Source organism: Phycomyces blakesleeanus (assembly GCF_001638985.1).
Source record: "Phycomyces blakesleeanus NRRL 1555(-) unplaced genomic scaffold PHYBLscaffold_46, whole genome shotgun sequence".
Classification (NCBI taxonomy): domain Eukaryota; kingdom Fungi; phylum Mucoromycota; class Mucoromycetes; order Mucorales; family Phycomycetaceae; genus Phycomyces; species Phycomyces blakesleeanus.
In genome coordinates this window covers 1-25,809 of record NW_017265192.1, presented here as the reverse complement: position 1 = coordinate 25,809, position 25,809 = coordinate 1, and the positions used below count along the sequence as shown (strand labels likewise).

General features: G+C 34.5%; 11 protein-coding genes and 1 non-coding gene across 12 annotated transcripts; 5 read left to right on the top strand and 7 right to left on the bottom strand.

Moving 5' to 3' along the window:
- Positions 1-138: 138 nt before the first annotated feature.
- On the bottom strand, positions 139-2,076 carry PHYBLDRAFT_153537 (hypothetical protein; the record flags this gene model as incomplete). Its single annotated transcript, XM_018433179.1, has 8 exons — positions 139-180; positions 240-370; positions 473-611; positions 693-992; positions 1,215-1,409; positions 1,566-1,638; positions 1,723-1,777; positions 1,887-2,076. 8 exons carry the CDS (start codon positions 2,074-2,076, stop codon positions 139-141), a joined length of 1,125 nt encoding a protein of 374 aa, XP_018283334.1.
- Positions 2,077-2,430: 354 nt separating this feature from the next.
- On the bottom strand, positions 2,431-2,933 carry PHYBLDRAFT_176211 (hypothetical protein; the record flags this gene model as incomplete). Its single annotated transcript, XM_018437688.1, has 3 exons — positions 2,431-2,586; positions 2,710-2,840; positions 2,906-2,933. The coding sequence occupies 3 exons, from the start codon at positions 2,931-2,933 to the stop codon at positions 2,431-2,433; spliced, it is 315 nt and encodes a 104-aa protein (XP_018283333.1).
- Positions 2,934-3,222: 289 nt separating this feature from the next.
- PHYBLDRAFT_176210 (hypothetical protein) lies at positions 3,223-3,785 on the top strand (the record flags this gene model as incomplete). The annotated part of the gene is made up of 3 exons (XM_018437687.1): positions 3,223-3,377; positions 3,465-3,663; positions 3,732-3,785. The coding sequence occupies 3 exons, from the start codon at positions 3,223-3,225 to the stop codon at positions 3,783-3,785; spliced, it is 408 nt and encodes a 135-aa protein (XP_018283332.1).
- A 796-nt stretch (positions 3,786-4,581) lies between these two features.
- Positions 4,582-5,782, bottom strand: PHYBLDRAFT_176209 (hypothetical protein; the record flags this gene model as incomplete). Its single annotated transcript, XM_018437686.1, has 5 exons — positions 4,582-4,818; positions 4,959-5,225; positions 5,272-5,315; positions 5,348-5,698; positions 5,755-5,782. The coding sequence occupies 5 exons, from the start codon at positions 5,780-5,782 to the stop codon at positions 4,582-4,584; spliced, it is 927 nt and encodes a 308-aa protein (XP_018283331.1).
- A 540-nt stretch (positions 5,783-6,322) lies between these two features.
- On the top strand, positions 6,323-7,228 carry PHYBLDRAFT_153533 (hypothetical protein; the record flags this gene model as incomplete). Its single annotated transcript, XM_018433178.1, has 1 exon — positions 6,323-7,228. The coding sequence occupies one exon, from the start codon at positions 6,323-6,325 to the stop codon at positions 7,226-7,228; it is 906 nt and encodes a 301-aa protein (XP_018283330.1).
- A 1,995-nt stretch (positions 7,229-9,223) lies between these two features.
- Positions 9,224-9,526, top strand: PHYBLDRAFT_92117 (hypothetical protein; the record flags this gene model as incomplete). Its single annotated transcript, XM_018443782.1, has 1 exon — positions 9,224-9,526. A coding segment is annotated over one exon (303 nt), but the record flags the coding sequence as incomplete, so codon positions are not given.
- Positions 9,527-10,414: 888 nt separating this feature from the next.
- Positions 10,415-11,653, top strand: PHYBLDRAFT_153530 (hypothetical protein; the record flags this gene model as incomplete). The annotated part of the gene is made up of 1 exon (XM_018433177.1): positions 10,415-11,653. The coding sequence occupies one exon, from the start codon at positions 10,415-10,417 to the stop codon at positions 11,651-11,653; it is 1,239 nt and encodes a 412-aa protein (XP_018283328.1).
- Positions 11,654-16,091: 4,438 nt separating this feature from the next.
- On the bottom strand, positions 16,092-18,138 carry PHYBLDRAFT_153529 (hypothetical protein; the record flags this gene model as incomplete). Its single annotated transcript, XM_018433176.1, has 5 exons — positions 16,092-16,169; positions 16,314-16,567; positions 16,709-17,079; positions 17,148-17,287; positions 17,926-18,138. 5 exons carry the CDS (start codon positions 18,136-18,138, stop codon positions 16,092-16,094), a joined length of 1,056 nt encoding a protein of 351 aa, XP_018283327.1.
- Positions 18,139-20,220: 2,082 nt separating this feature from the next.
- PHYBLDRAFT_t308 lies at positions 20,221-20,292 on the top strand. The gene has a single exon. It is a non-coding gene; the product is annotated as a tRNA-Cys (tRNA).
- Positions 20,293-21,673: 1,381 nt separating this feature from the next.
- PHYBLDRAFT_153528 (hypothetical protein) lies at positions 21,674-22,114 on the bottom strand (the record flags this gene model as incomplete). The annotated part of the gene is made up of 1 exon (XM_018433175.1): positions 21,674-22,114. The coding sequence occupies one exon, from the start codon at positions 22,112-22,114 to the stop codon at positions 21,674-21,676; it is 441 nt and encodes a 146-aa protein (XP_018283326.1).
- Positions 22,115-22,290: 176 nt separating this feature from the next.
- Positions 22,291-23,420, bottom strand: PHYBLDRAFT_153527 (Homeodomain-like DNA binding domain-containing transcription factor; the record flags this gene model as incomplete). The annotated part of the gene is made up of 2 exons (XM_018433174.1): positions 22,291-23,175; positions 23,298-23,420. The coding sequence occupies 2 exons, from the start codon at positions 23,418-23,420 to the stop codon at positions 22,291-22,293; spliced, it is 1,008 nt and encodes a 335-aa protein (XP_018283325.1).
- An 897-nt stretch (positions 23,421-24,317) lies between these two features.
- On the bottom strand, positions 24,318-25,774 carry PHYBLDRAFT_176205 (hypothetical protein; the record flags this gene model as incomplete). The annotated part of the gene is made up of 6 exons (XM_018437685.1): positions 24,318-24,439; positions 24,689-24,694; positions 24,766-24,809; positions 25,341-25,394; positions 25,470-25,558; positions 25,631-25,774. 6 exons carry the CDS (start codon positions 25,772-25,774, stop codon positions 24,318-24,320), a joined length of 459 nt encoding a protein of 152 aa, XP_018283324.1.
- Positions 25,775-25,809: the final 35 nt, after the last annotated feature.

The window sequence follows — 25,809 nt, the reverse complement described above, 5'->3', positions numbered from 1 at the left end:
TAAACAAAAATTTCCTCTCTCTTTTTATCTACATATTACTTTTTACATACAAAATACTATCAATATATATATCAAAAATACGCACTTTGTTTTTTTGTTAAAGAAAAAGAAATGTTAAAGTTTACTTTATTTATTATTTCAGCATACAGCTTCTTTGCCAATGAAATTACTGGCATTTTGCTAACATTTAAACTTATTGCAATAGTAGCTGTAGCAACCTCTAATAAGATGCAATGTACAGATATAATGCTGTGGTAGCCATCAGGAGAGAACGTAGGCAAACAGAACTCAACACTGCCATCCTCATGCGATCTATCAGAGAAAATATGAAACCACTTGATAAATGCGAATACATGTTGATGATCATGAACTATACGAGTCAGATAGAGATTGTGTATGAGTGGAAGTTAGAAGAAGTGTGTAAAAAGATACTGAATTTTTTCAGCAAATCCAAGTATAATGTTTCTATTACTATCAACAATCTTTGATTGAACTAGTGATCTGCAACTGATTGTGCTGTTGTTTTTTCCTCGATAGTGTTGACTAAGAATGTCAATTGACTTCAATTTGATGATGTGATTGTCAAGTGCTAGGCAATTATAGGGCGTGTCCTGATAGCTGGCAAGGTCTAGGAGGTTTTACGCGACTTAGTAATATTCAAGTAAATGGAGATAGTCGGAATCATCCATTACTGATGGCTTTTTGTATTTTAGAGGAAATGTAGAAGAAGGAAGAGACTCGTTACCCTTGGGTGGATTATAAGGATCAGTGTAGCCTTGAACGAATGCTTGCAATCTGAATGGGCGACTGGAGAGAGTGGTGACTGTGGCGGCAGGTATGGAGGTTGTAACAAGTTTAGACAGAGTGTGAATGAAGGGGATCTGGCTAGAACTTTTAAGAACAGCATTGACATAATCACTCTTATACGCATTCTGAACAAAATTTTTCATGTAGGTTGCCTCAAAACCGTCTTTTCCATTTGTTTTGAAATTCTTTAAAATATCATTGTATTGCTCAGACCCAAAGAGTCAATAACCATACACTGGTCCAAAATCACGAATGCGTTTGTGAAGATTGAGGTGTAGGTACATATTGCAGATAAGGATAGTAGCAGTATAGTCTATGTTGCATGCATTACAAAAATTTTCTAACAGACTTTGGGCAGTGGTGATCTTATCAAATGTAATGCTGGGGTTTACATAGTATTGTCATACATCAACGAAATACATCCAGTTCTTGAATTGTATTGGGGAGAGAATATCACACAACAAGACAGGAGAATAGACCAGTACCCATAATTTCCACTCGTTGGCTTTCATGTAGCTGAAGCCCTTTCCAATTTTGTTTGTCAGCATGGTGTAATCTCTGGGCAGTACCATTGTCTCTGCAATTTTCTCTATCGATGCAAACTATTCAGATCCAATTGTCTTCTCATCAATCCACCAATTTATTAATCTCTTAGACGTCCTCAGAAAAAAATTAAGCATGGGATCAATAATTGTTTTGCATACTAGATCAAAGTATCTAAGGCGTTGCAACTGCAGCCATCAAACACTATTTTCAACCTCCAGTTGATGCCTTTCTGAGTGTGTACTTGTATCCTTCCACTCCTTAGCATGCAACCTGCTCTCTGCATTACTGCATATATTCCAACAAGAATAATTGAATCTATGGAAAACAACCTGGTTGCTGCTCCCTGACCAAGTAAACTGCCAACTGCACCTGTAGCAAGCACATGTGCTGTTAGGCTTTGTTAATCCACTTGTCTTTCTGGTGGCTGAGATATCACATGCAACCATCAGTAGTGCAGCACAAACATTGAAGTTATTTGGAAATTTGTGTGTAGAAATTCACATGCCAATGTACATCTGCTTGAAATCATCCACCTGGCTCCAAGTAACCATTCATCTCATTGGTTTTTGGCTCCTTTGGACCAGACATGAGATCGACGAAAATAATATCCTCTGGCTTGAATGTTTCATCACAGGGCAAATTGTTGATGGTCAGATAGATAGCACCAGAGGAGTGAGTGACACTGTCAAAGGGCTGGAACCAGTCAATATTAAGTGTTAACATTAGTAAGTGTGAGTCTGACACAAATAAAACATCATCTTTATCTTTCAACTCCTTAATCTATTGATGAATCTTGGCTTTGAAACTAGGGCAACAAAAGAAAATGCTCAATGCATTTTTAATGGATTGGTAAACATATTTTCATTTTGAAACCAAGGTACTAGAAGATACTGGTTTTAGCAAATTACAGTTACATGTAGACCTGGCACCAAGTTTTGAGGAAACACATTGAGGAGAAGCAGATATAATATTCTAATATACTGTATGACAGTCTTGGCACGTCACAAATTTCTTGATGCCTTTTGTAATAGCAAAAAATTGTGCTATTTTTTGTAAACCAGCAAGACTGGCTGGTAATTAAAAATCTTGGTCATAGATTCTTAGCAGATTGTTGATAAACTCAATCAGAACAGCAGCACCCTTATCAACAACATGACGTGAAGCAAACAGTATTGTAAAGATGGCTATAAATTGATGAACTTCATTTTTGGACATATCAGGAGCAGCAAAAGTCTGTAAAAAAATTAAAAAAAAATTAACACTTGATTTTTCTTATATTCTTTTTTTCTTTTAGTTGTTTTTATGTATCTCACACTGATCTTCGCTGTTGAAGTCCTCAATCTTGGTTTCATTGACTTCATCTTTAACATTGTTATTGAAATCATTGACATTGCCATCATTGTCAAACATTGAGACGGCATCCAAAAAAGGTGAGTTGGCCTGACAGTCCATTGCTTTCACAGAATCAGAACAAGAGGTTGGGATCACTACAAATATGGAATAAAGTAGTTTATTAGTTTTTTTTTCTGCTTTCAAATAAAAAATGTCTTACTCTCAGTATCTATATCCATATTTCTCATTGTGACTGTGTTTCATTAAAAGTTTGAAAATAAACAACATAAATAAAAAATAAAAAATAAAAAATTAAAGTGATTATTACACAGCAAATAAAAAACCAACATTGAATATATTAGAGTGTTTCAGCAGTTTTAGTTGTTCGATTGTTTTTGTTTTGGAGGTTTAATATTGAAAAATCATTGGCTCTCATTAATCTGAAAAAAAATATTTAAGCATAATCAACTCTGTTTTTTATGTTTTCTCTGTTTTTCTCACTACATTGTATTTTAAAAACACTATATTTTATCAAAAATGCCTACATTAAATGACAGACAAATGGTTTTTAGACATCTCAAAGAAGCAATTCTTAAAAAGCTTATAAAAAGACAACTCTCTCTTGATACTTTCTTATTGAACATCGTGAAGGACCGCCCTGAACTTGTTATATACAAGATTGTACTTGAAAAGTAATATTTCTGCCCAAGAGTCCGTGTCTCTTGAGCTCCTAGCAGAGTAGATTGGCTCATATACTAAGTAGATGATGATTGGTTCAGACAAGAGTTTCACATGAACAGAGATTCGTTCAATTATATATTAAATATGATCAAGGGGCACCAGGTATTCTGGAGTGATCCTCGCAAGAAGCAGACTGAGCCTATGATTCAGATGATGGTGGCATTAGAATGGTTAGGTGCGTATGGAAATGGTGCTTCCATAGGTCGTATTGCACAATCAATGTGTATCAGTGGTAAGGTTTAATATCCTGAAAGAATTATACATTGTGTATATACTTTAGTACTTAACTGCATTCCATTGTTTAGAAGAATCAGTTTGCCAATATACTGAAAGGTTTCTCACTGCCATTATGTGCCTAGAGAGCAGAACTGCGTTTTGGCATGATAAGCTAGAATGTTGTATTATCAGTAAAAGAAATGAAGATAAGACAGACTTCCCTTCTTGCATTGATTTTGTGGATGGGACCTTGATTGGATTGGAATATAAGCCAACATGGAAAGGCGAGGACTTCTACAGCTGGAAGTCTTACTACAGTATTTTGGCAACAATTGTATGTGATGATAAAAAGATGATCTGTCACTGCTACACTGGATGGGCAGGATGTTCTCATGAAGCCTGTAACTTTGCAAACTGGCAGCTGGGAAGAACTTCTGGCTGGTTTTTTTTAGGGGATCAATATCTTCTTGGAGATTTAGCATATGTACCAAGCCGATATGTAGTCCCTACTTACAAGAAGCTGCATAATGGAACAATCTTGGCTGAAAACGAGATATTCAACTACAAACACACCAATGTATGTGTCAAAGTTGAGCATTGCATTGGAAATCTCAAAGGGAGATTTCAATCTTTGAAAGGCTTACAAACCGTCATAAAAAACAAGTATGACATTGCAAAGATTGGGATATGGGTCAGAAGTTGTTGTATTTTACACAACTTACTGTTAAGCCATGAAGATAAAGACTTCTTGGAACTTATCAGCAAGGATGACGATGCCAACGAAGATGAGGATGAGAGTGAGAGAAATAGAGAATCTAGATTTCAAATAGAACTGTGTAAAGAAAAGAGAGAGAATAAAGCATATTATTTTGCAAATATTGATATCAAAATCATTTTTACTTTTACATATATAGTTTGCCTGGTATATAGTATATCTTATTAAAGTGTTATATTTAATTCCTTCAAAATACACTCTTTAGAAAGTCCCAAACTCTCCGACTTGGCAATGTACTGAAGCTTGATTTGAATGCCATCATTCTCCAATCGCTTTGCTTCATTCTCTGCTTGTTGTGTTTCATTCTGGACTCGTTTCTCTTTGATCTCCAGCCTTTTTCTCTCAAACATCATCTTGTTATCGTGAATGTCTTTTTGATGCTGAAGTTCCCTCTCGTGGAACTTTTCTTCTGCATCAAATCAAAATGCTCACAGTTCATCTTGATTGACTCTTCTACAACATCAGAGATGCTCAAGTCTATTGTTCTTTGGGCTCGCTTGGAAGGCCTTTAGTGATTTGAGGCTGCAGACAGACACTCAACTGGGAACGTCGTTTCAAACTGTTCAAAATCCTGGACATCAAGAACATCTTGGAAATCCTGGACATCCTGGACATCTGGGACATCCTGGACTCCCTTGCCTCCCTTGCCTCCCTTGCCTCCCTTGCCTCCCTTGCCTCCATCAACTTCTACTTGAGTTGCTTCCTTGTCATATTGGCTAGCCCTTTCAAACACATTGGAAACATCAGCTGGGTCTCTATTTGACACTGGGAAGGGAGCTACAGTTGATGGTCTGCTAATCATCACATCCTTGAGATTGTAATAGTAGGTGCGTTTTTTTTTTCACTATATTTACAAACAGAGACATAAAGCTCTTATTTATTACAAACCACTCTATTACTAATATATATATATTAATTTTATAAGTATACCTTTAAGCGTCTTTTCAGCTGCAGCTGTGGGATTGCCATTCTTGTCTACATCATTAAGAATCCCTTGACCGGTTCCGTTGATAAAATCAGTGGCATCCTTGAACTTGTCATGCAAGTACTGTATCTTGCTGCGGATATCACTGTTGGACTGGTGAGTAATATCATTCTCAAACAATATAGCTTTGATCTCTGAGCAAAGAGTCTCTTTTGTCTTTCTACTGGAATCCCCACCTTTCCAGCAACTGTAGTTTACTGCATAGGTAAGCCAGTCAATAAGGCTTTTGATAGATGATGGCTTATCCCTAATATTGGCATTGTTCCAGCATGTAAATCCTCTTTTTTGGCTAGCAGCTATATGATATTATATTAGTATGTGGTGTATTTGTAGAGACATATCTTTTACGTACACACTTCTGCAGAATTCTTGGTGCTCATGTTTAAAATTAGAAGTATAAAGGCAATAAATATGCATTTACAGTTACATTTCTTATCTTATTTAAACTGATATTTTGTATAGAAATACACTTAATAATACAACACTTATAAGTAATATCAAATCTAGATGTCTTCATCTATAGATATCTTTATCTATAGATATATTTGTCTATATATGTCTTGGGAGATAAATGTTTTCATCTATAGATAAAGAATCTATAGGCAATTATCTAATTTAGTAAAATATAGATTTTATGTAATATTTAGGGCACTCAGTTGATTGTTTAGAGATTAGTTGTTATTGCCTTATATTTTTAACTCCCGAAATAAGAATAATCAAACATCTAAAACTGCTGAAACATCCTATTATACTATTCTCAAATATTCTGGTACCTTCAACTCTAGTTCTCTTATTATGATGAGTCTCAGTATGCTTTGCAGCATAAGAAGATTTCTGAGGACTGTTGTAATATTTAATGCAGTGACAGTCTAAGATGTAGATTTGGGTAGAGGAGAACATATTGTGTATAGCTTGAATTTATGGCTCTTCCTGCTACCCAACAGGAAACGACCCCACAAGGGTCACCACACTATGGAGACAACAACTTCCCTTCTCTATCACCTAACATACATCCATCAACCCAATCAAACGCCCCTACACATGCTTTATTTACTACCACTCCTATCACCTTTGTCTCCTTGGTCGACCCTGAAAAACAACGCTCCCTCACGTGCATAGAACGCGTACTTGGTTTAGATGACCCATATGCCATTCCTACAGAATGTCCGTTCGGTACTTCCCCCCACTCTGTTTTTTACAACCTGTCCCAATCTGACGACTCATTTATGGCCGCCTTCTGGACAGCAATTCACACCACTTTCTCTGAGGAGGAAGCTTTTGCTGAAGTTACCTCTGTGCACAACAATGCCATTCCTACAGAATGTTGGTTCGGTACTTCCCCCCACTCTGTTTTTTACAACCTGTCCCAATCTGATGACTCATTTATGGCCGCCTTCTGGACAGCAATTCACACCGCTTTCTCTGAGGATGAAGCTTTTGCTGAAGTTACCTCTGTGCACAACAACACACACATCGTCGAACTTTACTTTGAATCTGACACCCTTTGCAATCGTGCATGTGCCAAACCCATTGTCATCAAAGATTCCATTATTCTCGCCCACCGTGCCATTTCGTCTTCTGTTATGATGATGAAACTCAACATCACTGGTCTTCCTCACCTCTCCCGCCCCTGCCTTAACGAACTTATTTGTTCTTCCCTCTACTCTTTTGGCACCATCAAGGAGATCATTATTTACCTGGAGAACAGGTTCTTTACTGGATCTGGCTACGTGTACCTGGAACGCCCACCTAACCAGGATCGTGTTTACTCTCCCCTGGTTCACAAGATTCCCTGCGAAGGTTATGGTCATGTTTTCAGCACTTAGGCCAAGATGGGTCCCCATTGCAGATACTGTAAGGCCATGGGCCACGTTCTGGCTGACTGCCCCACCCGCCCAATCAAATCTCGCACTTGTCACGCCTGTCAAGCAGTTGGCTACCTTCAGGCAATCTGTCCCCATATCAACAACCCTCATCTTGACAACAACACCAGTAACAAACACATCTGTAAACAGCCTCGTCGTAAATCTTAGTCCACCCCTGCCCATACACAAAGTCTTCCCCCTGTCCTTCCTGCACTGCCCAAGTGAAAGAAAAAGTCCACTCCTCTCACACTGCCTGCTAATCAGTTTGACATCTTGGGCAAGTCTGCAGCCAAGATTGAGGCCGAACTTGCACAGCTATCCACTCATGACCCTTACTGACGAGTCCTCCATGCAGCATTGAAAAACATTACCGACGAATAAAACCGTGACATTCTATACCAAGAATATGATCCTAACAAGGACGATTTGGCTATGGATACTCAAGACAGCAAAAATGGTGCTGAATCCAAATCCTCTAGCAACAGCAATAATGCAGACAATGACCAACATGGCTCACTTATGACAGGTATTGTCGTTCACCAAAATATTAACCTCCCTCAATGATCAATATAGGAACACTAAACTGTAGAGGGCTTGCAAAATTGCAAGACCCCCAAAGACGATCCTTATTTATTCGATACCTCCGCTCCCAACATCTTGACATACTCGCCCTCCAAGAAACCCATGCCACCACAGAAGCTCTTCAACAGACCTTCCAACATCAATTCCGTTCCTCATCTACATTATGGTCGCCCCATTGCGGCCTAGTCTCTCTTTCCCCCTTTCTAATGTTTACTGACCCCTTATTCACCATGTGTGGTCGCAGCATTACAGCTACTGTCACTCACTCCAACAATCTCTTCCCCCCCATCCGTATCTGCGTTGTATATGCCCCATCCACCCCAAGCCATAGACATAATTTTCTTACATCACTTCTCAACAACCCTCACTTTATCCCACCTCTCCCCTCCCGATTTATTCTTTTGGGTGACCTTAACTATAACTCTCTGCCCTCTACAACCACACCCATAACTCGCACCCCAAAGGCCCCACGTGAATGGCTTCAGTTTGTGCGATCTAATCTACATGACTGTGTCACTCCAACAGGTACGCCCCCCCCCCCTCCCTACATTTCAAAGAGGATCTTTCTCTTCATGCCTAGACTATATTTATGCTTCCCCCGATATCGCCCCATCCATAATGTCTTCCTCTGTAACATACATCCAACCTTTATAGTCAGATCACTATCTTGTGAAGGTGACATTTCGCTTTACTATGACCCAACAAATTGGCAAGGGACTTTGGCGTGCCAACCCACGCCTTGCTCTCAACCCTTCCTTTTGTGAGGAACTCGATAATCTTCTTTCATCTCTCTCTCCCCAGCTTCCCCACATAGGCTCTATACAAGACCAGTGGGACTGGATCAAATCCAAAATCGCCCAATTTGCCCTCGCTTTTTCTCGTCGTCCTTGCCGCACCCTTGCTGACCAAGAACGCAAACTACATGCCAAATGCAACCATCTCCTCCACCAACATCTGGACCCTTCGACCATTCCGCAACTTCCTCACCTCAAACGTCAAATACAGTCTCTCCAAACCGAACAAGTCGAGATACTAGCTCTTCGTGCCAGTAAACACTGGCGAGAACAAGGTGAATGTTCTGCTGGTTATTTGAAACGAACTGTCACTACCCGTCAATCCTGTACCACCATCACCTCTCTTTGCCACCCTACCACCGACCACGTCTGCACTGACGCAACAGACATGACTGATGCTGCTGCAGCCTTTTATGAGGTTTTGTACACAGCTGATCCCATCCAACCGCCCGCAGTTTCAGATTTGCTAGGCAACCTTCCTCCTGACCTTTACCTCTCTGACTCCATCCATGATCAACTCACTGCCCCTTTAACAATAATCAACATCTGTGCTAGCACCACTTGCTCCCCTAAGTCCAGTAGCCCCGGCCCAGATGGCATACCCTATGAAATCCTCCAACTCCTTATTGACCATCCCATGTACACCAACCTCACTTATGTCATTTACAATAATACCCTCCATCTTGGTATATTCCCTACTTCCTGGCAGTTGACATGTGTTATCCTTCTTCCCAAGAAAAGAGACCTGCCCTCTCTCAAGAACTGGAGGCCCATAGCTCTCATTAATGCCGGTGCCAAAGTATTCACCCACCTTGTCAACAACTGCATGATTCCTGCAGCCAGCTCTCTTGCTTCCGCATACCAAACTGGATTTATCCATGGATAGTTTATTGCAGACAATAGAATCCTGACCAAAGCCATCATGGAAAATGCTTGAATCACCAATGCCTCTGACATAGGACTGTTATCTGATCAGGAGAAGGCTTATGATAGAGTTCATCCAGATTACCTGCGAAAGGTTCTCACTCACTTTTACTTCCCCTAATCTCTCATCTCATCCATATGCTCCCTTTTTTTTTGACTAACATTACCATCAATGTCAATGGCCATATTTCTTGCTCTCTCTCTCAATCCCATGGTTTGCGTCAAGGGGACCCTTTCTCTCCAGTCCTTTTCAACCTTGCCTTCAAACCACTCCTTTGCCGTCTCCTTCACGATTCTGAATTCCCTGGCTACACACTGTCTATCTCACCACCCACCGTTCCTTCCCCCACAGACCCTAACCCACGAATTCCATTACCACTCCTCCCACCACAAGCCATCAAGTTCCTTGCCTATGCCAACAACCTCCTTGTGTTCCTCCCCAATCCTCCTAGTCTTTCCCGCCTCCAAGTCCACTTAAACACTTATGCCAACATATCCAATGCCCATATCAACATGCACAAAACACAAGCTCTGTCCCTGTCCGGTTGCCTTCTGTTGTCCTGGCAAGACATCCTACAACAGTTTCAAATTGTGGACTGTCATGATAAATGCTCTCCACTTCCACTCATTTACCTTGGCTTCCCACTTTACACATCCATCATACAACGCGACTCCTTCTGTTCCTCTCTTCTCACCAAAATCTAATCCGCCTGTCATATTCATCTCTCATGCTCTCTCTCAATCCGTGGCCATGCCACCATTCTAAACACTCATTCTCTCCAAACTATGGCATGTTCTTCGAGTGATATCTGTCCCTGTTGCCTTCATATCCAAGATATGATCAGCCATGGAACAATTTCTTCAACATCATATGTTCCCTCCAATCAAGCTTGCCACATTATGCCTCCCATCCATATCTGGTGGACTTGGGGTTTTTGATCCAATTATACAGCAATCTGCTCTACAACTTCGTTGGCTTCTCCCTCTTGTCTGTTCCCCATTTGGTCAATCCGGTCTGGTCCTTCCTTGGTTGTCCTTCCTTCTTTGGTCCTTTTCTGGGATCCTGGATCCTCGTCTACCTTTACTTTTTCCTGATCTTCGTCCTCTACCTTTCCGCCATATTGACAGTGTTTTTAGAAACATATTTGCTGCCATTGATCTCCTGCCACACTTCTTTGACTCCATTTCTATTAACCACCCCACATACCTCTCCTTGCCTCTCCCCTCTATCTGCCTACCATCCTCTCTCATACCACGGACTTGGCGACATCTTCTCGTCACTGACGCTTTTGTTGTAGATGATTCATTGCAAGTACTTTGTCATCAAACAAGACCCAAGTGTCCACAATCCCCTCGCATCATCACCAAGTTCTTCCATCAAGTTGACAATCATTCCGTTCTATTACAACCTTTCTTCTTCCGCTCTCTTCTCCTACATTCCTTGCTTGATGGTCTCCTTCCTCCACCTTCCTCTCCCATTGTGTTGCATGTGGACCCCAGCCCCTTCCTCACCAGTATGTTTCCCATAATACCTTGCAAACCATTCTTGCCCAAAACGTTCCACACCCTTTGCACCCTGTCTCCAGACAACCCCATTCCTCCTCTCCACACCCACCAACGGTGCACGTTCTGGTCCACTTCCATCCACCATTCTGTCTGTTCTTTATGGTTCCGCACTCTTCACAACAAGCTGTTGTGTTGCTCTGTTCTACATCAAACGGTTCCTACCATCTTTCCTGGCGGGTCCTGCCCCATATGTGGTGACATCAAGGAATCTACATCTCACTTTCTGTTCACTTGTTCTCCAAAGTTCTCCATCTGGACTATGTTTTGGTCAACCCATTTTGGCAATGTGCCCTCCATGCAAGACATTCATTCTGCTCTTTTTTTCTTATGTCTCCCACCATCCCTCACTCCAGACATTCTTGCCGTTTCTTTTGTCAGCTGTATTCTTCTCACAATCTGGTGCCATTACTGGTCCTTTATGTTTGACAATGCTCCTTTCTTGAGCACATCAGTCCTTGTCACTGCTGCTTCTTTTGTCACCAGTTTTCATGCGAAACTATCCCTGCCTCTTTCAGACTAGCTACTCACTCATTTTACATATAATTTAAAAACCCAAAAACAGGATTGTGACTTCCTCTTTCTCTTAGAATTGTTAAGCTCAATAAAATTTCTGAGGCCCAGCCTCCTTACAAAAAAATGTGTATAGCTTGAATTATAAAATAAAAAAGAAAACAAGTATTACAAATACTTTATTTGGTGCTTTTATAGCAACCTAGAAAAATATGAATTTTTTATTGTGTATTTAAACTAATAGAATATGTCAAAAATATATTCTTAACTTAAATAAAATAAACAGCTTAGCTGAAAAAACCTCTGACTTTTCCACTACCTTTCTGATTACTTAAAACTATAATATTTTTTTATTTTTCTAGTACTTGTTTTTCTAATATTTTGCAGTAGAAGGAATACTACTCAATGTCTTATAAGTCTGATCTTTACTGAGTAATTCATCAATACTATCATTATTCAAGAAGTCAGATGCAGCATATAGTATATTATTGAAGAGTTTTGTATTCTTTTGGAAAACTGTATTTTGGTTATTAAACATTGTGATTATTTGATTTTTTCTGTCCATATAGAGTATATACTCTACTCTTTGTGCTGCTCTACAATCAAATCTCCTTGCAATAAACTTTGTCAGGAAAGAGTAAGTCAGAGTATCAGTAGATAATTGCTAGTCACAGAAGATTTGAGGAAAAGCCAAAAAGTCACTGTCTTTATCAGTCAAAATAGATAAAGAAATTCTTTTATATTCAGACAAAAGTCTGAGAGCTTTGTGATCTGAAACTATAGCTGTTTCCTGCTCACTAGATTTATTGATTTGTGTTTGGTACTACTTTCTTTATTCCTTTCAAAGTCTTCAACACTATTAACTTCTTCTATGTTTTCACTATCATTATTGGCAACCTCTTGTATCCAATTATAACTCAAGAAGATAGTATATTTTTAAGAGAGTGTTGTTGTCTGTAGAAATAGTGCTGCTCTCCAAACTTTAACATGACTTATATTACCTCTGATAGAGTCTTTTATATAACCGATTCTACAAGCCAAACTCAAATAGATTGTATTTGAGTTGTCAAAATTACAAGAAAGTAATGAAACTGTTATATTGACATTAACAATGTCGCCTTTACTTCTATATTGTCTGGTTAATCCTTTGTGTGTTCATATAAATTAGAAAACATGTTGATGTGCAACAAGTCTTTTTCTAATCTTGTGAGATTGTCTAAGCAAATAATGCAATCAGGAAATTGAAGACTATTGAAGAGAGCAAGTGTTGGAAGTGTTTTTTTCTTAATTGTTGTTTTGCATGTGGGACATATTGGAATATTGTCTGTGATTTTCTCAACAACAAAAGTACTTGAAATTTTATAGTTATCAATTGCCTAAAATTTTTTCTCAATCAAATTATCTGTACACTCCCAGTTATCAACAAGTACACTTCTTTTAACAAAAGAGATATGTTTTTGGAAGAAAAGATCTCTACAACATCTGTATACTGATATAGAATCCTCTCTGATAGTGAACTCATATTTTCTTTGTATGCTTCTCCAATTATCTGTGTCAATATCATTTAGTCTACGTCTTCTTACTTCTTGTTCATTCTCTTCAGCAGCTATTCACTGTCAACTATGTCTATACTTGCATATATATTCTGCTCAATATCTCTGGGTCACTACTTCTGCCCCTACTAAATCTGTCTCTGTTACATTCGTTATCACTGCTTCTGTTTCAGCTATACATTGGCATCTGAGTCTATACTCTTGCACATACTCTGTATAAGAGTTGTAATTTTTATCTGCATTTACTATATCTACTACTACTATCTCAGTTGTATGTCATTGATTATGTTGATGCTCTTGCACATTGTTATTGCAAGAATTATTAATATTCTTCATCATCATAATCACTATCATTTTTCTTTCTGCAGCTTGCTGGCATCTGAGTTGGTAATCCCACATATATTCTGCTTAAGATATTAGATTTCTTTGTTCTGTCTCTGTTGGTTCCACTTGCATTGCTTGTCAGTGATTACATTGATATTTCCTTATATATTGCTGCTCTCTTTAAACTCTTTCTTCAGGTGTGAGAGTATATATAGACATTTTGTTTTTAAAATTAATATAAGAGTAAAAGTAAGAAGGGAATACAATATGTTTAGTAAGATATGAATGAAATCTTAAAGGTCACATGCCTAACTTGTTTACATTTTTACTATTAAAACTTTTACAAACTTTATATATATATATATATATCTTTTATGTTATAGTGTAAAATTGTTACAACACTCCACGTGCTTGGAATTCTTTACAGATTTTTGTCTTTTTCTTAAGCTTTCTAACTCTGTAAACTCCATATAAAATGCCAAAAATTAACTAAAGAAAATTTACTATGATAAATTTACTAAGAGGTAAATTAAAAAAGAAATTGAGACAAAATAATAAAATAAAAGGGAACAGTCAATCTTTTATAAAAACTTGACAGAGAAATAAATAAAAGAAAAGACATTCACAAATAGAGATCAGAATAACAGACAGCGTCTTAAAGAAAACATTTTATCAGAAAAATTAGATAACTGTTTATTTATTAATTTTGAAGAGATATTTATACTACTTTTTAGATAAAATATATGACAAAAATAAGCTAGATAAATTTTTATGAAATAATCATGAATAAAAATATAAAGAAAATTTCTATATAAATATCTTGTTCTAAAATAAGAATAGATGATGCTATAATATATAATTATAAGAAAAGAAAAATAGTGAAAAGAATTATATTATAAATATAAGAAAAAACTATTTAGTTAAAAACTTTGATAAAATACTGTTAGAGAAAACACGTCACATTTAGTGCACAGAAATAAAAATAAATAGAAAAAGAAAAAATAATTTTGGAAAAAATAAATGGGAAAAGATTTTAATTTTCAGAAAATCAATTTCTGGTGAAAGGCAATTTTATGAAAATAAAAGAAAGAAAATTAAAATTTAAAGAAAAACTAAAAAAGAGTTTTCAAAAGAAAGTCTGAAATTGATAGAATATCAGTTTGACACTAAAACTGATAAAGTTATTAGAGTAAGTGTCAAAAGCAATGCATGTAATACTTGTTTTTGTAGTAAATATTGATAATTAATAAGTTATCACTGTTTTTGAGAGTTTGCAACTGATTCAAAAATATGAAATAAATCTTTTTTTTGATAAAAGAAAAAACATAAACTCAAAAGAGAATATAAAATTAAATATAATAAAATCAATATTAAAAAAATAAGAGAAAAACAGTACTATTGATCAATCTCAATAAACTTGACTCAATATACTCAGATAATTAAACAAGTAAAATATCAATAGCATTAAATATTAAGAAAACTTGTAGTCAGAAAATAAGACAAAGAAAAATCCATATTATTAAATGCAATTATTGCAATATTTATATGAATTTTAAATAGCTTTACAATTGACTTGCTAAATAATTAAATAAACATAATATTAGAAAATATAATAGAAAGTTATATAATTAATGATCTATTAAATATGATTTGTTCTTTAGTATTGTTAAGTATAAATAAAATATTTAAAAATAATTATTAATTTATAATCATAACAGTAATTATACTTATAAAAAAATTATAAAAACAATGTTAATTCTAAGTTGGTTTATTCAGTTAAATATAGCTAAAAAATAAGATAGAGTGTATGGTTGTGTGAAGTATTTTTGATAGAATAATGAGCTTTTTCATTTAACTTATTGGTGTTTTACTTTGCAAATAGAAAAATCAATTTCTATTCAGTCTCAACTACCATTGAAAAATAAAAATAAGTAAAATATAATTTTCTGAAATTATAAAGAATTCTACAATGACACTGCAGTGCTAGACAACAAAAATTTTGTTGGGAGCTGATCTTTTTCTTAACAGTCTGTGTTAAAAGTATATATAGACTTATAGCTTTGATTAAAGATTATATTTTATTATATCACATAATACTGGCAATCTATAGATCATATAGCTGTGATCAGAAAATATTTAAGAAAGCTGATACAAGAGAGGAAATAGAAAGTAAATAGAAAGTATATGACTAATAAAGTTAATTTGTGGACAAAATCTTATAAAAAAGAATATATGCTTTATTAAGCTCATAACAGACATTATAAATTACAGCTACAACACAAACAGAATCAGACTCAATCAGATTAGAACAGCGGCAAAACTTAATGAGTCATGAGACAGAAGAACCAATGACTTGCAGATACAGAAAGGGTAGTAGAATAATGGCTGCACTCAGCCATTAGTGCCTATGATGCGACACTATGACAGCAAGGGCAAAGGAGGGAACCAGATGTACAGACCCTGATAAATGTCACTGTAGGAAATGGTAGGATTTATATCTCCGACCTTGTTCCAAGTGTACCTACTTATTTCCTTGTGCACCAAGTTTAAATTACTTGGGGGTCTACTTTTTTATGTCACAAGGGGCTTTAAATTATAAGGATGTGTAGAAGCAGTGACAGCTTTTACTTTTGTTGTTTCTTTTGGAATCTTAATGTTTTTTTTACATTTTTTTTCTCTTTATCAAAACATATTATTATAGAACATAATTGTAATTTTTTATTATCTTTGTATACTAAGATTTCTAAAGCAGAAAGATTTTGAATTTCTAAAAGTGTCTATATAATTCATTACTTCCCCAAGTAAACCACTAATCACTTGTAATTTGGCTTCATCAATTCCTAGAACATCCATCAACTGCTCTAAGTCTTCTGTTTGATGATGAAGTGTTATATTCTGGGCCATGATTCTTTGCAACCAAACAGAATTGTTTCTACCACTTACAACAACTGTGTTTGTTTCATTTTCAACTTTCTTATTAACAACTGTCACTTCATGCTCAGATGCAAGCAATCTTTGCAGTTGGAGGTAGTTGTTTTCCCTTTGAGCTGTATATGCAAAGTCTAGACTAATAAATCTCTTTAGAAGATATGCATGTTTACAGGGAATTTGACGTGAAGCAAAATTGAAACAAGTGCAATTTTGTATCAAATTGTTTGATACATTAACCTAATACCATTGTGTTTCACCTGTAAATGATTTTACTGTCCACTTGCCGTTAGAGTCCTCTATGCTATTGCCAATCTCATTAAGAGGATTAATGATCATGAAAGAGAGCATGTCATCTTGTATGGTATTGGCAGAAAAATAGTGTTGAGCAAGTTCATTTTCTATTGGACCTATTTGTTCATTTTGTATGTGGATTCGTTCCACTTCTTTGTCATAAAAGAACTCCATATCATTTATCAAAATAAAGACAAGACAGTTCAATTGTCTTATGCGAGTACGGTCAAAGTATATTGTTTTCAATTGATTGTGCCACGATTCAATGTAATTGTTTGTCAAATATCTTTGGTAGTCATTTGCAACATATGGCCTTCCCATCTTCTCAACAATTCTTCTGTTCCAATCCATTTACGTTCGAAATAAGCCAGGAATTATTGTTGACTTTGTATATAAAGCCTAAACTCCTGGATTTTTCTCAAAAATTCATCCTCATCTGATTCAATAAGTATATTTTTGAGATTGGCCTTGAGCTCATACTTGTATTTGCCAAGTTGTTTTGATGTATATGAAGCATCAAGCTTTACTTTGCTGTCTATATTATGCTGTCAGGCATGCAAAACATGAAACTCGCAGAAATAGATAATGATCTGTGACAATGCTGCTGTAATGGCATTAACTTCAGCAATACTGCAATCGATGGTAATATATAAGGAAGTGAAACAGCTTTTCTTGTGAAGATCTACAAGTCATTGGTTAATGGGGCCAACACTATCATTGTTTGTAATAATGTATATAACAGGAGACCCTTTTTCAGTATCAGAATGACAAGTAACAAGGGAGTATAATATTTCAATGTTGCATGCAGAGATGTTGTGTGTTGCGCCAAGACAAAACCACTGGGAAATTCTCATAAGTATCATTTGAGATAGTGATTGAAATCCAAATGCAAAATGTTATGCATTGTTGCTGTATGCAGAAAGATTGCTAGTAAAGATACAGTAATTCTGTGATGGTAACTTCTCACGCATCTAAATATCCAGAGACTTATTTTCATCAGGGAGACACTTATACAATAAATTTTTCATCTATATTTTTTATTTCACTTTTTAAATAACTTTCATCTTATAGTATTCTTCACACATCATTCTCATTTTGTTATAGATGTTTTTATAATTGGGCTTTCTAATGTCTATGCCCCACTCTTTAATTTGTTTCAAAACTGAAATTCTAGTATTTCTACAGATGCTGTCCCTTTTAACTGATCTTCAATAATTTTGATGGCCTCAGAAGGTAAAGGCAATGTTCTAATTTCTGAAGCGTCACCAGAAACATGGTTGGTATGATCTTTGGTCATACAAATTAAAACTACTTCAGGGTTGTTGATGTATTGCTTTGTTGTATCCAACATAATTATAGATTCAAATAGAGCACACAGATAATAAGACAAAGACATATTGAATAATTGACCAGTATCAATTATACATTATTTCTGACACTATCATTAAATAAAGAATATACCGATAACAAGGTCACACACCTTAGTCAACATCACTAATCACTCAAACAAGAGCATGGGTAATAACTTAACAATATATTATCTATGATATAAGAAAACAGACATCACATGATATACTCATATTATTATCTTAAATACACATGCAATGTCTATATAAATTCACATAGCAAATAGCAATAGAAAGGTATCTCTCTTTTCATCAATAAATAAAGTCTCATTGTACTTCTCTTCTGCACTTTGTTTTTCTTTCTTTTTTTTAAAATATAACATGCTTGATGAAAATAGTAGCTTCGCAATAACAAAGCTTAGTGTCTTTCTGAGCAAGACAAACATTTCTGTCTGATATATAAAATCCTGCTCGGTGACATTTTTTTGTCTCTTCATAAATCAGTTCTCTTACATAACGTTTTCTACATTTATTCCACTTTGTTGAACAAAGTGATTGAATGGAGTCAAGGCATTGCTCTCATTCACTTGCTTTTATTTTTACTACAATATCCAAAGCAAACAATTTTATTCCTTCTGTAGGTAAGTTGACTAAAGCATTCTACACATTTCAAAGGTTGAATATAGTGTTGAACATTGGTGAGCTTATATTATGATAGTATATGTAATTAAAATAAAGAAGAGAGAAGAAAAAAAACATAGCAAAAAAAGTTTTAATAAAAGCTACCTTGCAAAATCTCTATATGGAAAAGTCACATCCTTAAAATTTAAAGCTTTTTGCAACATAAAAAAGTGGACCCCCAAATAATTTAAACTTGGTGCGCAAGGAAATAAGTAGATACTACCAAGTTATGTATTTGTGACTTCTGTTATTTAAAAGTTAGTTATTAAAATACTGATCTTGTAATAAGTTACAAACTTGTAACTTTTATAGCTAATAGAATGTCTGTTTTAGCCTATTGGTTTTACTTTTTGTCAAATACAATTTATGCGATTTTTTATTATTTTGCATCTAAGCCAATAAAATATTGTAAATATGACAGATCTATATCTTTTTAAATATTTATATTCTCCTTATGATTAGTTCAACAAATGCATGATGTTTTATATTAATTTTTTTGGTTTTTATTAATCAAAATAATACAAGTTAAACATAAAGAAGTATATGAAAAAAAGATACTAATTTTTATAATATTTAGTAACAGCTTAAGCTATACATTCATTAAATAATATACATATATCTATTTTTATATAATACTTTTTACATTGTTTTATCTAAAAAAAACTATTTTCTAAGTAATATGATATTGATGAAGACATGTATATTTTTTAATTGATTCTTTTAATCAAAGAATATAAATCTGCTTTGTATTAATATTGTTATATCTGATTCCTACTTTGGAAAAAACAGAAAACAGATTCCCTGCAATTCTCAAAATCTACAAAGATCTCTAATGAGCATGCTAGCAATCTTGACAACAAAATTATACTTGATGCAGATATTTTTCTATCAATTCTTCTCAAATTACTTTCTTTTGTGAACTTTGCTGATTTGTATTTTATTAATACTAGCCTTCATAGTCATTAAGTGTGTTCTTTTTAGAGATCTTTAATAATTTAAATCTTGTGAAAAAGTAGAATTAAAAAAGACTTTTACAAAATAAAAAAACAACAATGTATTAAAAAATAATCACAGTCATTACTTTTTGGTAGCAAAGGCGTCTTTAAGTTCAGATTAAAAATATAAGTAAGCTATAGGTCATGTTTGTCCCTTTTCTAGTTTTGCAGTCTGATAAGTAGTTTTATATAATATATTCATCTAAAATGGCCTTCTGGCTTAAAAGCAAAATAATCACATTTTAATGTCAGCCTCAGAATACTAAAATAGGCTTAACACATACTAAACTTGGTAAGTGCGTGTCGGAGCTTTTCAAGTTATGAGTTTTGGTCAGAAAGTTATGAGTATCAAAAAATACTTGTAGATTTTTTTCTAGTGTGTATAGCTTCCAGAGTTGAACCCGCAATTTAATGTATTGTGTTTAATATAATATAATAGTACAAACAATCAACTATGGACTTATAGCTCAGCGGTAGAGCGTGGGATTGCAGATCCTAAGGTCCCGTGTTCAAATCACGGTGGGTCCTAAATTAGTTTTTTGTTTTATGGGTGTCGTTCCCAATCTGAGTTGGTGTTCCTTTTACTATTGTCGTTCCCGATCTGGGTTGGTCTTCCTTTTACTATAACAAAGTCAAAAGGTCAAACCCACTGGGGATCAAGGAGTATACGTAAAATCAAAGAGAGGATAAAAGATGCTTTTTATTGATAGGAATTGAATTGTCTTATATAGTTTTCTAAACTAATACTGCGCATTATCCACAGTAAACTATTATACTCTATTTAATTACAAGAGAAGTCCTTTTACTGCGGTTGATGCTCAGAAGATGTTACTGTGGTTAATCTTTACAAGACATTACTGCGGTTCGTTATCTATGAGGTATCTTTGACATACAGAACTGCTGCGGTCAATTATCCTGATTTCTCGGATTCATCAAAATAATGTCCGACACTATAAGTGTCATACTTAATTTTGGTGATACAAGTTCTAGTGACTTGTTCTTACAAAAGAAGCAGGAATTAGAATGATTATTCATCAGTTTGTAATTTTAGAAATTTGTAACCAACTTATAATAATTTGTAATATTACTAGACACCACTTGAGTGTAGTCAAAGATAAATAATCATTTCAAAAAGTATATAAGATAACACTGTAGAAAAAAATCTACAATTATTTGAAAAAACTTGCCAAATTTTGAAGAGAAAAGTCATTTTTTCAATTACCAAATATTTTTTGATATTTAGAAGGCTTTAAATTTACAGTGGTCCCTCAATAATTTCACGCCCCTTTAATTTCACGCTTCAATAATTTCAAGGCTCTGAAGACACAACTCGAAAAATAGGGCTTAACTTTCACGATTCTCGTTAATTTCACTTTCACAAAATTTTTTGGCCTTGAATCCTTAAAGAAAAAAATTAGCCAATCAGACAAGAGCAATATAGTTACAGCTTGGTTTAAATTTTTTTAATTCTAGCTTTATCACGATTTTGTAATTGACATCAATGTCAAGTGTGTTAAGTTTTCATGCCAAACACTGGGTTATCAAGTTGTCATCTAGCTTACTTTTTTTAAAATTTTTTTTTTTTCATTTTTTTTTCAGAAATAAAATAAAACTATATGTGCTATATTTTGATTAAGTTTCATTTATTAATTGTTTAGTAAAGATTATTCACTTGAAAAATATAAATATAATTCTAATTTGTTTGTTATAAAAGTTTTTATTGTAGATTTTATTATTTCTATCTGTCATTACTACTTATTGTTATTTGCAATTATTACTATTTACAAACATATTACGAAATCAAGCTTTGACTGTACTTGGCTGCTAACTTTTTTTTTCTATTTTTAAATGAAGAAAAATATATTTCTTATAGAAAATTGTTTTTATTTTATTTGAAAAAGAATAAATTTTAAAAAGACTTAAAGAAGCTGGTTACTTTAGTTTGCTTTGAGTTCGTGGTTTTCTGGAACTTGTTTCTAAGACCTTCAACCTTACTGACGAAGTCTCTGTCAATATCCTCGTCTTCCAAGATATCCAAAAGCGTGCAAACATACTCAAACTTTTCTGAAGCAGAATAAGTTCTCTTGAAAGGAACTGCTGATTCCACTTCAGCAATTTCTTCATTGCTGTTGTTGTTGGCTGCATTGTCGTCTGCGTCATACTCTTTCATGACAATATCAGCGATCTCATTCTCATTGATCACTCTATGAGTGCATTGTCTCTCATAGAGTGGATCTGATTTGCTGGTTGGACAATCTTCAAGAGACAGAATACTTGATCCGGCAATCTTGTCTAGGGTTTCTTCCAAGCCCTCAACCAGAACCTTTTCAGCCAGACTTTGCTGAATCATAGTCTGATTTACATCTATAAATTATATTTAGAATATTAAGAAAGTGGAATTAAAAGATTATAGTACTATTATAACCAATAAATTGTTTTACTAATACCTTCACTATCTTTGTCTTCAATGAAGTAAAAGATTATTGCATTCCAGCAGTTCTCAATAGTCTTTGCTGAGACAGATTCCTAAACCTCTCTTATCTCTTTCATGGCCCACAATTGATCAATTTCAAAGATTTTATCAATGGCCCCAATCTTATTTTGTTGGTCATTTTGAATCATGCCAATATACTGATATGCCTTGGCATACTGTTTACGCTTGAAATAAGCCTTAAAAGCCCAAATGATACCACTATCCAATGGCTGAAGATGGGACGTGGTGTTTGGAGGCAGAAAAAGAAGCTCAACATTTGTAGGCACATAATTTACTATATGGCCAGAGAAATTATCAAGGATCAAAAGCACTTTGCAGTTTTGCGCTTTCATTGAACAATCAAAGCGATGGAGAAAAACTTGGAAGATTGATTGTGTCATATAGGCATTACTGTTGTAATGATACATAGAAAATCCATGATCTACTGCCTCTTGTTTTTTATTGTTTTTGTTAAAACAGTTTGGTCTTCTTGCATGACCAATCATCAATATGTCAGACCACTTGTCTGTTCCATCGGCATTGCACAAAAGGCCTACTGTAAGCCGCTTCTTATTTTCCTTCCAACCAGAAAATTTCTGGCGGGAAATTGTTGTTCTTGGTGAGGCGGCATAGAAAAGTACTGTTTCATCAAAGTTATAGATGTCACAAGCACTATAAGCCTCTATCTTCTCTTTGATAGCAGTCTTGTCAATCTGAAGCGACTCTATGTCTGTTGAACCAGCCTCACCATGAATTCGATTCATCTTGATACAATGATGCTTTCCAAACTTCTCCATCCAGCCTTGAGAAGCATTAAAATCATTAACGCCTATTCTTTCAGCAAAAATAGTAGCTTTAGTCTTAATCAATTCCCAAGTGATGGGAATCTGATTATTTTCAGCAATGTTGATCCAAAGAATCACTGCTTCTTCGATTTGCTATAGTTATGTGACAATATAATAAGATTAATTTTATTTTTTATATAAAGCAAAAATGCATAATGTTGAGATATATTACATACAGGCCATTTTCCCTTTCTAACACACTTTCTGTTCTTTACGTTGGCTTGCATTATTAAGCCCTGGTCTCCTCTCTTCAAAATTTTCGAGATTGTAGAAGCATCAGAAACTTTCTGAAGGCCATAGGTTTCCTTTGCCCAGTCAGCCAATTGAGGGTTACTCATAGACAGCTTTTTCTTTTTCATATCGCAAATCTCAAGATGATTTGCAATATTAAGCGAAACGTTTTTTTTGGTCATATTTATTGTTTAGTTCTGGATTTGATAGATTTCATTAAAGTATCAGAAAAATTGAAAATGATATTAGATAAGCATTATATAATAAGCTAAAAGCATACTGAGAAGCTGTTATTATTTGATTGAATAAGAATTTGAAACAATAATTAGTTACAAGACAGAGGAGGTAGAAAACAGTAATACAGCCAGGGTTATATTTAACTAGAATGAATTTAAACAGATGATTGAAGCATATCGAATTATTACTTGATATATTTTTTTCTATTAAAGAATAATGTAAACTCCGCCCATAGTTGGCGGAAAATATATACTCCGAACTCGTTAATTTCACTCTTCGATAATTTCAAGGCATCTGGCCTTCCCTAGGCCTTGAAATTATTGAGGGACTACTGTATTTTTGTCTTATGGAGCCATTATTTTATTCTATTTTCTTATTTTTTAAATTGAATAGCCATTTCTGGTAAAAATGCAAGGACTATATATTTTTTCTCTTCCGAAATTGTCAGAAATAAAAACATAACTAATTAACTAAATATATATTCAACTTGAGTTTCAGTATCAACTCTGATTTCAAAAAATAAACTATGTCAATGTACTTCACAGTAGTGAGTAATTAGGTTAAAGAAAAAAGAATTTATATTTGCATATCACTACTGCGAAGAAAATGGTAACATGTTACCACTTTGGTAACATAACTGTCATTTTTTACTTAATAAAAAATGGCAGTTATTTATTATGTAAAAAGCCAAAACAAGCACTGTTACCATTTTTTTCATAATAAAAAATGGCAGTTATTTATTATGTAAAAAGCCAAAACAGGCACTGTTACCATTTTTCAAAAAAAATCAAGCGTCCTTCCTTTCCTCTATTACATTCTTTCTTTTGTTCTATTGCTTTCAATTCTAGCACAACCTCTTGTTTTTCCTTTGCAGCTTTAACAGAATGGTCTGTTTTTTATTATACAATATTGAATCAGGTTTAATTGAATTGAATCTTTATTTCAATGCATGTTTTATTAAATGAAAATGATAATAATAATAGTAATAATGAAAAAACAATTCCATCGGCCACTCGCAATAAAAAATGGTTCTGTTTAGCTACTGCAAAACGTATGCAGTAAAACACTACTATTCAAATTGTATTTCATATACTTTGGGTATTCTAATATATCTTAGATAGCACTTATTATTTTTTACCAATTTCTACAAATATACTAATATTAGAGAAAAAACTTAAAATAAATAAATAGATATAATATTATTATAATGCTTACCTTTATATAATATGCTTACTTGTTCAGTAAAATAAGCATTTACTCTAAAAATATATATATATATTAAAGAATGTATTAATATTTAAAATCTATATATAAGAAAAGCAATAAAACATAAGTACTATAGAAAGTTGTTATTGTAGAAGAAGAAAAACTTGAGCAAAGATTCAAGTCATGTAACATGAAACTAATTCGAATTTGATTCATACAACCGGAATGAGCATCTTGTTAGAAAGCTCAAAGTGTTTATTTTACTCAATATACTTACATATAATAGAACGACTCCCGAGCATAATATATCAGTACAAAAATATTACTATTAATTTTTTTCCCAAAAAAAGGCTATATACTATTTCCTTTTATATTTGAATGTAGCGGAATTGTAGATGCTGTACATTAGCTTCAAATTCTTGTAATCACAACATTAGCAATCATATGAAAGAGGACAATAAATTTTTTATATGAAAGAAAAAAGAAATAAAAAACATAAAAAGAAAAATGACAAGATAAGAAAAAAAATGCACTAAAGACAGACTAAAAAAATCAAACTCGGCCAATCACAGCAGCCAAACTACGATCTTCGGCTTCTCTTGCGAGCAGGCTCGACACTTGCTGTGGGTGGAGGAGACCTACATAAAAGAGTAAGAAGTTTATATTAGTTTTGTATTAACAGCGCATGAGAAAAAGCAACAATGGTAACTTACAGCACATCTGCCATTATGGGCAACTCAACATCACCAGTTTCTGACATATCAGGAGAAGAAAGCGAAGAATCACTTATGTCTTGCTGTGTCTATAGCATAATAAAAGGAAACAATGTTAATTAAAGTTTACAATATATAGATTTGTTAATTGATAAACTTACTTTGTTCTTCTCTGCCATTCTTCTCTTGTGCATCTGGTTGTCGCTCTTGAAGCTTTCCCGAAGAAGGCTTCTTGCACACCACATTCTTTTACATTGGTGGATGTGCAATCCACCATTCTTCGCCAACCTCTCCAAATGCATCATGTAGTATTCCCTGTTTTTCTCTGGGATATTCTTCC